The sequence below is a fragment of the Jaculus jaculus genome, chromosome 8 (genome assembly GCF_020740685.1).
Source record: "Jaculus jaculus isolate mJacJac1 chromosome 8, mJacJac1.mat.Y.cur, whole genome shotgun sequence".
In the NCBI taxonomy this organism is placed as follows: Eukaryota; Metazoa; Chordata; class Mammalia; order Rodentia; family Dipodidae; genus Jaculus; species Jaculus jaculus.
In genome coordinates, this window is record NC_059109.1 from 23,127,262 (window position 1) to 23,142,270 (window position 15,009).

Below are 15,009 nucleotides of genomic sequence, written 5' to 3' on the forward strand. Positions count from 1 at the left end.
TGTATCCACATTGCCACTACCATAGTTCAGCATTCAGTCCTTTTCTAGGTTTTTGCAGAGATGTGTATGTACATCAGATTTACCTTTTTAAAAGCAACACCAGATGTTATTTTTCAACTTGTAACATTTAAGAGCTTCCTACGTAGTCCCTATCTCCAACGCAATCACTCATAAGATCAACAACACCAAGCCAATCCCTGCTGAAACTTTCACCTTCACCTCAAGTGACACAACCAAAAAGCACTGTAGCCACAGAGCACTTCCTAACCTTTCGAACACAGTTTTTTTTCATCCTACTTTGCTATCTCAAAGGACCTCAGCAAACTACTTCCTTTGAGTATTTCAAAAATCAGAGTTTACTATTAAAGGAGTAATGAGACATATTTAAATGTTAAAATCTTACCACTTGAGTAGATGATGTATCTCAGTTTACAAAAAGAGCCATTACTATGTTAGTGACTTGCTGAAGATCACTAACATCAGTTAGTTTAACAGAGCTAGAGGAAGCCAGTCCTACAGCTTTGCTATTCTCCATCACTACAGTCACACACTGTGGAGGCAGTGACTGTAAGACTAAACCATAATGTATAATAGAGAGAGTGAGAAGAAGATCCATTCACACATTTAGTCATGCAGTACATCCAATGGTTTTCTACCACATACACTACTCCACGAGGGGATTTAAATCCCTACCTTCAAGTAACTTGTCATTTTTTTAAGTTACATTCTCTTAAGTCTACCTATATTGGGCAGTTTATATTGAACAAAATTAAATTTCAAATTTCTCTTGAAAATTACCTTATAATTTTGTCCGTTACTGTGACCCAAGAACTATAACAATTACTAGGAAAAGAGAATTCTTTAAAAAAAATAACTTTAACCACTATTTCTGGGCTTCAATAATAATAATAATAATAATAATAATAATAATAATAATAATAATAATACAGTAATAAATTGGGCTGGGTAGGTGGCTCTGTGGGTAAAGTGCTTGCCACACAAGTATGAGCACCTGCGTTTGGATCCTCAGACCTCAGGTGAATATCAGGCACCTCAGCAAGTGTCTGTAATCCATGTACTGAGAAAGCAGAGAGGTGTAAGAATCCCTGGGGATCACTGGCTAACAAGTCTAACAATCACTGAATTCTAGGTCCAGCGAGAGACTATCTCAAAGAATAAGGTAGAGAGCAACTGAGGAAGACAATCAAAGTCTATCTCTGGCCTCATGAACACACATGCATGTGCATCTGTTACACATGTGGACCCACACATACATGAACATGTACAGACACATGGACACATACCACACTCATGCAAATCATCATCATTCCAACATGAAAATAAATCGAGTCTACAAGAGTTACCCTAGACCTTTCTGCCATTCAAATTCATTTGCATATTTCAAATTCAAAATGGAGAAGGGAGGGAATCTCACAGAAAAACTGATCAACCCACAGATAGTATTTATAACAAACTCAGTGACTGATTTTCTCCACAACTGTCAAAATTCCATCAAGGAGGAACAAACCACTAACCACCAAACATTATTGAAAATAGTTTTTTGGGTTGTTTTTTTTTTTAACCTCATCCAGTAATACAAACAAGTCTAGCCTTTCTGAACTCTCACAGCCAACCACCAGCCTCTCTTCTAGAATGTGCCATATGCTGAGAAGAAACTTCTGGGAACATATAAAATTGAGCAAGGCAGGAACAACAGAGATAGAGGAAGATAAGGTAGAGATCAAAGTGAGAAGGGAACAGAACAAGAAGGTCTCAGAAAGCACGTGATATCTAAGGAGGTCTGAGAAGTTAAAAAAAAAAAAAGCCACCCCTATTACCATTTTTCCACAAATAAGGAACAGCTAGCATGGTTGGCTAACACCTGTAAACCCAGAATTCAGGAGTCTGAGAAAGAATAACTGTCCAGCCTTTTTACAAACCACTACCCTCCAAGGCAATCAATTTCATTTCTGGGTACCTGAAATACAAAACAAAAAAAACCAAAATATTGCCTTTCTACTGCACACACATACTCCTTCAAACTTCACCTCCTAACTTAAGTTATATTTCCTGGGGCTGCTATATTTTAGGAGCTTTAAAATTATACAAAGGAACAGGAGGAGAATTGAACAGAGATCAAGAAATGAAAACTGACACCATATCAAAAAAATAAGGCAATGTTGGGAAAATATTTTCTTTTCCTCCATTCTCTATTCAATGTTGAGAACAGCATTTTCACAAATTTTTATCAAACCGAAGATTAATCTCATCATATCATTTAAAACATTAAGTATACCCTGTGTTGCCAGCACAGTGATATCCATCAGCCATCACAAAGACTACAAAAGCACATTTGCTAATAGTTTCTACCTGCTGGGCATTTATACTTTAGTTAAGCAGACATGTACAATGGTAAATAATCATACATAATAGTAGACAATAAAACACAAACTATATGAAGATGAAGGTTTTATTAAAGTAGGGGCCTGAGCTAAGCATGAAATAGAAAAGATTTAAGCTGGCAGGAAAAAACATGGGGAAGTACATTTCTAACAAGAAATACTAAGTTATCATTAAAACCAAAGCAAACTGTAAGAACAACATACTGGAGTCTTGCCTGCAAGAAGAGCCACCTCAATACAACCAAAGGTGTCTGCCACATGGCTTTAGGGGCAAGCAAACCAAAGGGAATGGCCAGAAGACAGAGAAAATTCACTATCGATTTTAAGGAAAATAAAATCTGGGAAAGCCAATACCTATCTCTTAGTAATAAATTGACCAAAACAATATTGCGTCAAAGTTATTCCAAACATATGTAAAACAGAAAGCTAACAGTAATGAGAACATGAGGAATATACTACAGCCGGACACAATAGGAAAAATGGAAATAAAATACAGAAGTGAGGAAAGAATGAAAAGTGATACAATAGAAAGGTATGAGGAAGGGAGGACCCACAAATATAACCAGGTTTTAAGAATAACTAGAAGATGACATGAGGAAAGCCAATCTAGACAAGCAAGTAAGAGGAATACAATACAAGTCTTAACATTACAAATGCCATAAATTGGTTATCTACCACTGTAGTCAAATTTCCTACACTGACATACTGCTAACTCCATAAATATTTTACGTGTTTCCATATCAAACACAGCTTGATTCACACTTCTACACATCAAGGGGGAGGGGAAAGGAGAGGGGGAAAGGGGGAAAGGGAGAAGGGGAAAAAGGAAAAGGGGAAAGGGAAGGGGAAAGGAAAGGAGAAACAAGAAAAGGAAGTAAAAGAGGGGAGAGAAAAGATCAAGGTGTTAGTATTTGGATCTGGAATGTCCTCCAAAAGGCTCATGTGTACACAATTTGATCCCCACCTAGTAGTACAATTGAAAACTGGTAGAAACCTTCAGAGGTGGTTCAATTTGGAGAAAGTAGGTCACTGAAGGCTGAATCTCGATCAAAATTAGAGTCCTCCTCTCATCTCCTTCCCTCTCCCTGCTCCTCCCCTACCATCCCACTCTCAAGCTAACATACAGCTCTTGCTCAAAAAACCTTAACTGCCCAGAGTTAGTTCTAGAAGGCAGTACCAAGTACATCAAAAATATTTCCTGACTGAAAAGGAAACAAACAAATGAGTATAGCAGTTTCAAGGGCTGCATATGAGAGGGATACTTTTCTCTAGAGAAAGAGCTGATGAAGTATGTTTCAAATTATAAGAGTCTAAATAAAGGGCCTCAAATTGAAAACAATTAACAGCATAATAGTAAAAGGAGGAATGAACTTTGAAGATAACATAAAGTCAGAGAAAAAGTACTAGCTCCTCTCAATTTTTGTCCATACATCAAGGAATAAAAAGCTGAAAGTGGATGCAGAGACTTAGTGGGATGAATAGGAAAGTCAGAAAAAAAGAAGCTTGTATTTTTAACTTAATAATAAAGTTGTTAAAAAAAAAAACTGGGTTTAAAGATGCATTTGTTCCAGCCCAAACAGATTTAAGCCTAAGTAAAAATGGTCAAGACATGACCATAGGTGAAAATGCTGAAAGAAAGAAAGAAAGAAAGAAAGAAAGAAAGAAAGAAAGAAAGAAAGAAAGAAAGAAAAAAAGAAAGAAAAAAAGAAAGAAAAACAGAAAAGAAAGGAGAGGGGAGGAGAGAGAGGAGAGAGAGAGAGGAGAGAAGAGGGAGAGGGAGAGAAGAGGGAGAGAAGAGGGAGAGAAGAGGGAGAGAAGAGGGAGAGAAGAGGGAGAGAAGAGGGAGAGAAGAGGGAGAGAAGAGGGAGAGAAGAGGGAGAGAAGAGGGAGAGAAGAGGGAGAGAAGAGGGAGAGAAGAGGGAGAGAAGAGGGAGAGAAGAGGGAGAGAAGAGGGAGAGAAGAGGGAGAGAAGAGGGAGAGAAGAGGGAGAGAAGAGGGAGAGAAGAGGGAGAGAAGAGGGAGAGAAGAGGGAGAGAAGAGGGAGAGAAGAGGGAGAGAAGAGGGAGAGAAGAGGGAGAGAAGAGGGAGAGAAGAGGGAGAGAAGAGGGAGAGAAGAGGGAGAGAAGAGGGAGAGAAGAGGGAGAGAAGAGGGAGAGAAGAGGGAGAGAAGAGGGAGAGAAGAGGGAGAGAAGAGGGAGAGAAGAGAAGAGAAGAGAAGAGAAGAGAAGAGAAGAGAAGAGAAGAGAAGAGAAGAGAAGAGAAGAGAAGAGAAGAGAAGAGAAGAGAAGAGAAGAGAAAAAGATGTCAAATTCTCCAAGGTACAATTTAGGAATGTAAACGCTTGAATTATCTGGGCTTCATTCTTCCAAGAAGATACCAAGCACCACATCAATAAATGACACTAGGAAATAGTAAATAAAGAGGCTACAAATAATTACCAGGAGACTTAGAAGAACATAAAATATTAATAATAGTCTAGAGGCTATCAGAATAAAGACCAAACACACTGAGTATTATGTTGTCCAACATGAACAAGGTCTTACAGTACTGTTTATTCAGCAGCATAAATTTCAAGCCAACTAGGAAATTTGCAAGTAAAAGTACATTCTGTTTTCGACAGTCTTTATTTTTAGCCATTCAATATGGGCACAGAAGATTTAAATGAATGGTTAACAATTCTTAAGTCATGGGGAAATATCAACCAAGTCTGAGACTTAATGAACCATTATAAAATAACAGATGAAGTTAGAATATTTAAAACATTAAAAATTGGTCCTTTCTAATTTTTTTTTAAAGTTCCTGACAATAAACCAAAGAACCCAGACATTTGTCTCACCCTAAACCACAATTATGAGAAGAAATTGGGGCTGGAAAGATGGCTCAGCAGATAAGGCACTTGCCTGCAAAACATTATAACGCAGGTTCAATTACCCAGTACCCATACAAAGCCAGATGCACAAAGGGTGCATGTATATGGAGTTCCTTTGCAATGGCTGGAGGCCCTGGCATGCCCATTCTCCTCCCCACCCTCCCTCTTTCCTTCCTTTCCTCCCTCCCCCTCTGCTTGCAAATAAGTAACTAAATAAAACTATAAAAGAACTTGCAAAATTTTATAAGTAAAGACCATTTTCTGTAATAAAAATCAAATAAATTTCAGGAGACACTTTTCTTTTAAAAACAAGCATACAACTCTAAAACAGCAATTCGTGTGGTAGATGCTCTTAACTGAAAACAGATATACACATACATAAACTAATGCTTACATTTAACATCAGTTAATTAGTAACCTGTGCAGAAATTTGTAAGTGGTTATATTTTACAAAATTAAATACATACTCAATAAAAATAATTAATAGCTTGAAAGCACTCAAAGATTAAATCTTGTTTCCACATTTAATAAGTACCATCCTTGAAAATATTAAACATGAATACATGATTATTGCAATGGTGGTGGTGATTTTAAGAGGAGAGCATATATAATTAAATACGGTAGGTTATTTCTCTCTACTAATAAATACTTCCCAGGCACTTTTATATCAATAAGCTTATTACATATGTATGAACACAGAACTAACTCACAATGCAATCACCACTTTTCCAATACTGAATGAAAACTCTGAATAAACAGGAATGACTCCAAAACATAAACATTTCAATGTCTAAAAAAAGTGATTTGTGGAGACAGAAATCAGTACAGTACTTGTTGGAGAACTTGACTTGAAATTAGCACAGGAAAACTTTCTAGGGTGATGGAAATACTGCACCTTCATGAATGGGTGGGTGTTAGTAACAGCACAAACATTTGCCAAAACTCACTGAGAACTGTGATTCATTCTCTGTGATGTAGCTTCAATTTTTTTAAAAAAGTAATTAATTAAATAGCAAAATGTAGAGATAGATTATACCGAACATCCTACCACCTCAGGAAATCAGATATGCTTAGATCTGAATAAGACGTAACTTCAACAGATATCTCTTGCTTTTTTTTATCTAAGTATCTCAAAACGCCTTACCATCCTTACACTACTACAAATGAAAAATGTCTTTTTGGTAAATATTCTCAAAAACAAATTCATCTGCACTTAATAATACAACACAATAGACCAATGTGTTTACTCAGTGATATATTCAGGGTGATATATTCAGAAATCAATTGATGACAACAGATTGCTAAAAGTGAAACAGCTCATGACCAGAAAGATATGTAATGAACAACTGAATAAGAAATATTGCTAATTAAAAATTAAGGGATACTAAGATATGCTACTAATTAGAAATTTATATTTATTGCATGTTTAAAATCTTGCAGGTAATGTACTGAATGTAACCTATTCTCTCGCTCTGCCTCTTTCTCTCTCTGTCACTCTCAAATAAAAAAAATAAAATAAATAAAAAAAGAATGGGCACGCCAGGGCCTCCAGCCACTGCAAACAAACTCCAGATGCATGAGCCCCCTTGTACATCTGGCTTACGTGGATACTAGGGACTCAAACCTTGAACCAGCGTCCTTGGGCTTCACAGGCAAGCGCTTAACCGCTAAGCCATCTCTCCAGCCCCTACTCTTCTTGTTTTACAAGGAAAAGACAATGAAACCCCCTGAGGTGAATTATCCAGTGCTGATCACACAGGTCTACTTTGGTAGCCTCTCATCATGGCAGCCTTCTTAACTATTTTGTTTTAGTGCCTCTCTGGAATCAGTTGCTGTGATTATTCTAGGCAAAAATAAAGACTACGCTGTATAGTGTGGAAACTTGGGGCTACCAACCACTACTCACCTCTTTGCATTGTATCATCTCAGAACATTTTTTAAATAACTTTACCTTTGCTTTCAAACATCTAAAGACCCACCACAAGCTACTGGATGGTCCACTTGTCCATGTGTTTATTGTTTATCACTGATTTCTCATAATATCCTATCTTTAGTTCTCAGCATGGCCCAAAGACCCAAAGTATCAAATAATCACATGTCTTATCCTTAGTTTAAAACAAACCATGGAAAACACTATCTTTTGTCTTCAATGGTTCCTACTTCTGCAAGTCATTACAAACATCAACTTACATTTTCAATCTATACTTTGTATTTTCTTGAATAAAAAAGGGTGTCATGTTAATTACCACATTTGCTACAGAGATATGAAGAATAATCCTAAATGAAATGTTCAAAAAGCTTTACTTCTCTGATGTAATGAGTAGATTTTCTCCTCCAGGATTTTGAAATACACAAAAGATCATATTTCCTTTTATGCTTCGCCAGCAAAATCATCAAAAATTAATTTAAGATGTAACTAAATCAATTATGTTTGACTTCATAGCCTAAGATATCTATCTATAACCTCAACCCTTATCTTACTCCAACCACACAAGTTTTTGTTCTTTTTTATGATTCTGGGGCATTTATGCATATCACTAAAAATCAACCACAAACAGTTGGCCCTCTGGTTCTACATCCATGGAACCAACCAACTACAAACTGAAAATATGAAGAAAAAGACTGTATCTATACTGAGCATATTTGTATACTTTCCTTTTTTGTCATTATCCCCTAAACAAAATAGTTTAGCAACAATCTGCACAGCATTTACACTGTATTCAATATTACAAGTTAATTTAAGGATGATTTAAAATACACAGAAGAATGAATATGCATAAGTTATATGCAAATGATGTTATCCTATAAAAGGCACCTAAACATTCATAGATTTTGGTATCTACCAGAGGTCCTAGAAACAATCCTTTATGGACACCAAGGGACAGTTGTGTGTTGATCTAATGATAACTTTTTGCTGCTAAAGCAGTTTCAAGGGCATAAGAAAAAATTTTTTATTAATTTCCTATGAATTACAAAGACTAGAAAAAGAAAAGCACTTTTACATTAGCAGCTGAACAAAATTGTGAGGATTTAAGGATGTCATCCTGGAAAAACAGCAAACTCTTAAAATTACAAATTTACCTCTAACAATGCTAAGCTACTCTAAACACACCTAAATTAATCATAAGGACATTTGATGACTGCACTGTTTTCCAGCTACTAACCTCTGTCAGAATACCAAAAACACCTTTGTACACAAAGGAAATACTTCAATTCAGTTTTCAGGCAACAGGTTATTTTAATTTTTTAAAGTATGTTTATTAATTAATTTATTTGCAAGCTCAGAGAGAGAGAAAGATAGGGGATGGATGGATGGGAGGGAGAGAGGGAGGTTACACTTAAGGAGGGAGGGAGAGAGGGAAGCAGGCAGGCAGGAAGGCTGGCCAACATTGAGAGAATGGGCATACCAAGGCCTTCAGCTGCTGCAATCCAACTCCAGATGCATGCACCGCTTTTATGCATCTTGCTTTACATGGGTACTGTGGAATTGAACCTGGGTTGTTAGGATGTACAGGCAAATGCCTTAAGCACTGAGCCATCTCTCCTGCCCTGATTTTAATTTTTTAAATCTTTTTTGCTACTTCTGGTTACATGAATGCAAACTATGGAATTTCATAATCACAAATTAAATTAAATCAATACAAAAAATATTTTAAAATAATTTGAAATCAATATTTAGACAAAAAGACTTACAGCTAATATAGACCCCAGAAGAATTAAACACCTATGAATTAGTAAGTAATATAATATGTAAATTTTAACATGACATATTCCAGTTAGACTTTTCAATGATTTTCATTAATTTCTTTTTAAAGTGATATTTACCTGTATCTGTTCTGGTGTCCATTGGTCTAGGTTGACTGACTTGACCCTGGATATATGAACCCCAAGATTTCTATGAATTCCAGCACATCTGATGCAAATAAACACACCAATATTCCATGAAGCCCATCGGGGACCTAATAAAGGAAGGAAACAGAGAAAAGCAATTTTTTAAAAATAACTTAAACATATCAGAATATTTTGTTTTTATTTAATTTTTTAAAAATTTTTATTTATTTATTTATTTATTTAAGTGGGGGGAAGGGAGGGAGGGAGAATGGGTGCCCCAGGGCCTCTAGTCACTGCAAACAAACTCCAGATGCATGTACCACTTGTGTATCTGGCTTATGTGCGTCCTGGAGAATTGAACCTGGGTCCTTTGGCTTTACAGGCAAGTACCTTAATCACTAGCCATCTCTCCAGCCCAAGTATTTTGCTTTTTACATAATTTGTAACAGAAGCTTAGAGAAATCCTATGATCAACTTTTCAAACAATACTGGTAATGACTGCTAAGATGACATATGTTTTAGCTGCACTTAAGGGTTATATATCAACCTTCAAAATCCTTAATCATTTTGCCAATCTTGCCTTCCTAGAAACTTTTCCTTAAACCTAAGATTTTAAAACTAATTTATATGAAGCTTTTCACTCCACATTGAATCGTAGCTATATATCCCACAATAAAAAGTTCTTTATTAACTCCATGAAGATATTATTTAAAAAGGTAAGTAACAATTTTTTTTGAATAGGGTCTCATTATATTGCCCAGGCTGGCCTCTTGAGTACTTGAGATTACAAATTCAGAAAAGGGTCTTTTTTTTTTTCTTTTTTCTTTTTTGAAGTAGACTCTCACTCTCGCCCAGGCTGAACTGGAAATCACTATGTAGTCTCAGGGTGGCCTCAAACTCATGGTGATCCTCCTACCTCTGCCTCCCAAGTGCTAGGGTTAAAGGCATGCACCAACACACTCGGCTCAGAAAAGGCATTTTTTAAAAAATAAAAATGTAGAGCCGGGCGTGGTGGCACATGCCTTTAATCCCAGCACTTGGGAGGCAGAGGTAGGAGGATTGCCATGAGTTCAAGGCCACCCTGAGATGACAGAGTTAATTCCAGGTCATCCTGGACCAGAGTGAGACCCTACCTCGAAAAACCAAATAAATAAATAAATAAATAAAAATGTAGGGCTGGGGAGCTGGCTTGGAGAGTGGAAGCACTTGCTATAAGCATGAGGGCCTAAGACAGCTTGAGTTTGGTTTCCCAGGAACCATGTAAACTATGGGAATTGCTACACACATATGTACCCCTTGTCCTGTGGAGGCAGAGACTGGAGAATCTTTGGGGCTCACAAAAACTACAGTCCCACATTCTGAAAGTGACTATCTAAAGGAACAACCCAGATGAACAACAGAGGAAATGAAGCCCAACATCTCCACTGGCTTCAGGTGCCTGTGAGCACATCTGCACATACGCTTGGTGTACAACCACACACACACAACACACACCACCACCACCACCACCCAGACTGTACACTCAAATATGCTGGGAGTGGATGGCTCACACCTTTAATCCCAGCGCTGAGGAGGATGAGGTAGAAGAATCATGGTGAGTTCAAGGCCAGCTTGGAGATACAGAATGCGTTAAGGTCAGCCTGGACTACATTGAAACCCTGCTTCAAAAAACTAATAATGAGTTGGGTGTGATGGCACACACCTTTAATCCCAGCACTCAGGAGGCAGAGGTAGGACTGCCATGAGTTCGAGGCCACCCTGAGACTACATAGTGAATTTCAGGTCAGCCTGAGCTAGAGTGAGACCCTGCCTTGGAAAAAAAAAAAATGGGGGAGGGGAGTGCTGGAGGGATGACGTAACGATTACGGTGCTTGCCTGCAAAGGACCCAGGTTCAATTCCCCAGGCCTATGTTAGCCAGATGCACAAGGGGGTGCACGCATCTGGAGTTTATTTGCAGTGGCTGGAGGCCCTGGTGCAACCATTCTCCCTCCCTCCCTCCCTCCCTCCCTCTCTCTCCATCTCCCTCTTTCTTTGTCAATTAAATAAATAAAAACAAAATATTTTTAAAGTAATAATGATGAATAGAATGAAATGCAGCTAGGAACAGTGGTGGCAGACTTCTAATACCAATATTGAAGTCTGATGATCATGAGTTCAATGCCCATCCAGTAATACACACTTGAGTCTTTCTCAAATAATAATAAAAAAAAGATACATAGGAATCATTAAGAACAACAACAACAAAAAAAAAAAAAAAATGGACAGATAGCTAAGAATGGGCAGTTGATACAACCAAAGGCTAATGATGAAAACATGCACACCATGACTGCTAGCAAGGGAAAATGCTTGCTGAGGCACCAAACATATTGGGAGAAGTGTTTGTAATAATGATAACAAAGACTCCTTACACATGCATAAATAAATCTCGAACATAATATTGAGATTAAAAAACATTTAAAATGAATATAAATAGTATGAGCCCATTTATATAAACTGAAAAACATGTAAAGTAATAATGTAGCACATAGTGACTAAAAGCTTCTATAAATATGAACTAAATTGGTGTTGAAAAGAGGATAGATCAAGAAAAGTGAACAATTTGGAGAACATTTATTCTGTGCTTCTGAAGCCAGGTGGTTAAGAACAGAAAACTTTCGATTCATTAACACACTGCAGGCACATACGAACTAAAATGTAGGCAGGGGGTCAGCAGGAGTAGAAGGGACATACGAGGGTAATGGGGGTGGTGAATAAGATAAGAATACTTTATACACATGTATGAAGCTATCAAAAATACCCCAAAACTTTCAAAGGAACAGAGATGTGCCATAAAACATATTGGGGAGTTATGGCAGAATAAATCTGGCAAACAATGCAGAGACTCTGAACTATGTAAACTTGGTGTTATTATTATTCTTCATACTTTTGAATGTCTTTTGTAATTTTAATATGACCTTCACATATTGCTTGTATATTATTAAATTTTTAAATGGAAAGAGTGAAAATTATGTAAAGTATCCACAAGTATATGCCTAAGATAAAATTTATGTGCTCATGAAAAATCAGCTACATGAGAGATATGAAAAAATTAAGCATTTTACAAACTGTAACCTGTTCTGAAGATATATTTTTATCTCAAGGGAAAAGTTACTCTACAAAACAACACTGAAGCCAGGAATTGCAGCATAATAAAACCTAAATTACATGCTCCCAAATAGACTCCTAATTACAGGAATGAGGTTTTATATACTTAGATACAATTTACTCCCAAAACTTCCATTTTTTCTCTACTGCTAATGACATTTATTTATTTGCACATGTGCGTATGTGTATGTAATATGAGCATGCCAGGGTCTTTTGTCCCTGCAAATGAATGCCAGACACTTAGCGACATTTTTTGCATCGGCTTTACCTAGATGGCTGAAGAACTGAACCCACGCCAGCAGGGTTTGCAAACAAGCACCTTTAACCTCTGAGCCATTTTTCCAGCCACAATACTCCACTTTTAAATTTGAGAATTCACAATATTGAATGATAAACACACATTTTGGACTTCCTCTGCCCCCCACAGCACTGGGATTACAGGTGCTCATGACCATATCTGGCATTTTATGAGGGTGCTTGGAGATCTGAACTCACATTTTCATGCTTGTGCAACAAACACATTACCCACTAAACCATCTTCCCAGCCCCTAACACAAAAATTTATTATGGAACAATGCTTTAAAGCTTACAAGGATAACAGATAACTGCTAAAATAATTAAACTTTACAGCTATTTAAATAACAAATCAAGAAAAGTGAATGGAATGCATGTTATCTCTTACTGTACATATGTGTCACCTGGGTTATGAAAATGTAAGCTCTAATTCTGAAGTTTCTGAAGTGGCACCAGGAATTCTGCCTTTCTAACAAGTTTCCAGTTATGTCCATGCTGCCATTCACTGACCACATTTTGAAACGCAAAATTCTAGATTCTTTTTCATAGGGTTCAATTTGAATATTCAGCATACAACAGTCCCCATTAGCCACTGGATCCATTGTGGACAATACCAAACCTTGTAATACTACATATTTTTTCCTACACATGCACACCTACTGGACAGATCAGGAAGAGCCAAGCCTCCCTAAGGATATTTAGCTAAGGGCTAAACATTGTGGGATAAAGCCAAAGAACACTGATTTCATGTTAACTCTTAGTTTTAGCGCTCTAATATTTTTCTTCTTTAAATGATTGAGTCTATCAGGCATAGTAATTGGTTGCTTAACTTGAAGAAATCTATCAGATCCTTTCCCTGCTCCAGGGGAAGCTGTGGAGAGCAAAACTAAGTAACTATAAGTAACTAGGAGCCAAACAGGGAATCATGTGTGTTTTTTCTGTGGTTCCCAAGTCCAAGGGTCAGTGAGTGATACTGTTGTCACTCCTAAAGAACTATCCTGAGGACAACCAGGACATCAGAGCTGTCATTTCCACAAATCTATTGCTGGCAATCAAGCAGCCACTTCTTCAGGGGCTCCTGAAGCTATAACCTATGTTACTTTATACATCTTAGAGCTGCTCAGAGAGACTCCAGCCAGCCACCAATGCATGGAGGAGGCTTCACACAAGCAGAAGACCCTAAGACACTTTATTCCAGACACTGAGAAACACAACTGTGATGGCTACTACTTAAGCCACAGGAGATTTTGAGTTACAACCACTCCACACACACTGCAAAGGCTCTAGGAGACTTCACTTTGGCCATGACAGTTTCATCAGCCCTTCTAGGGCGCCCACCTGTAGACTCATGCAAAGCTACTTGTCTATTCCCACAGAAGTATTCAATCTGGTCAGAAAACAGTACCTACACCCTGCTGGTAACAGCTAGTACAGGCATACCCAACTGAGCAAAAAGGCTGTTGTTGCAAGCAGACCAGACAGTATCCATGTGTGTCACTGGCTATATAAGCAACTTTCCTCTTAGCCTTTGAAACAGTCCAAGACACCTCCCCCTCTTGTGTACTGCTCCCCTCAGGCTAAAACTTAGACCCTCATTTGAGTACTGTGTTGCCTAATTGTAGTCTTTATCACAGCTAAGCCAAGTTGAGCTGGTAATATGAAAAACAGACAACTCTCAGGGCTGGTGTAGCCAGCAGGAGCTAGGTGGTGGCTAGAGAGACTGGCTAGGAAGGAATAAAGACTGTAGACAGGGAGGACTGTAAAAAAGTTTTAAAGTGTGGTGTGAAATGATACTGAAAGGAAGCACTTTACAGCTTCTATTGGCCTATCCAAATGGCCTGTTATCAATACAACGGTGCTTTGAAACCAGTATTAAGTAATATAAGGGTAACATGGTAGAAGCACGGTAATACGCTGACAATGTAGTCAACAATTAAAATGAATATTAAATGCCCAATGGGCAGGTGGTGTGTGTGGGTTTGTATCATGGATATACCAAACAAAGTGATGATTCACATTCTGAGTAAGACAGAGGATGCAAGAGATCCCATCCTATGATTCAAAACAGTGTGCAATATAAAACCTTATTTCTGAAATTTTTCTCTTGGTGAAAAGTTTAATACTTTTGTTTGTGCACATGCTGGTTTATGTAATGGGGAGGGGGTGCCAGGCTCTTGCCACCGCAACCACCACCAGATATTTGTGCCACCTTTTGTCTCTGGCTTACATGGGTGGCTTGGAAATTGAACCCAGGATAACTAGCTTTGCAATACAACTGCCTTTAATCACGGAGTCATCATCAGACTCCCCATTTAGTATTTTTAAGCCATAGTTGACTATTGGTAATTGCTACTTGGAAAGCAAAAACATGGATAAGATGGGGCTGCTATACTGTACTTCCTGCTTTCATAAATCTATATACTATATTGCTATCATATACTGCCATATTTATATAATACTTTCATAAA

At 37.7% G+C, this 15,009-nt stretch overlaps 1 protein-coding gene across 3 annotated transcripts in view; it reads right to left on the reverse strand.

Moving 5' to 3' along the window:
• The window catches only part of Smap1 (small ArfGAP 1), a 139,694-nt gene that overhangs the window by 71,467 nt on the left and 53,218 nt on the right, over nt 1-15,009 (reverse strand). For all 3 annotated transcript variants that reach the window (XM_004653059.3, XM_045156135.1, XM_004653060.2), the window contains exon 2: nt 9,097-9,230. In XM_004653059.3, coding sequence (XP_004653116.1) covers nt 9,097-9,230 — 134 coding nt within the window. The remainder of the gene's footprint in view (nt 1-9,096; nt 9,231-15,009) is intronic.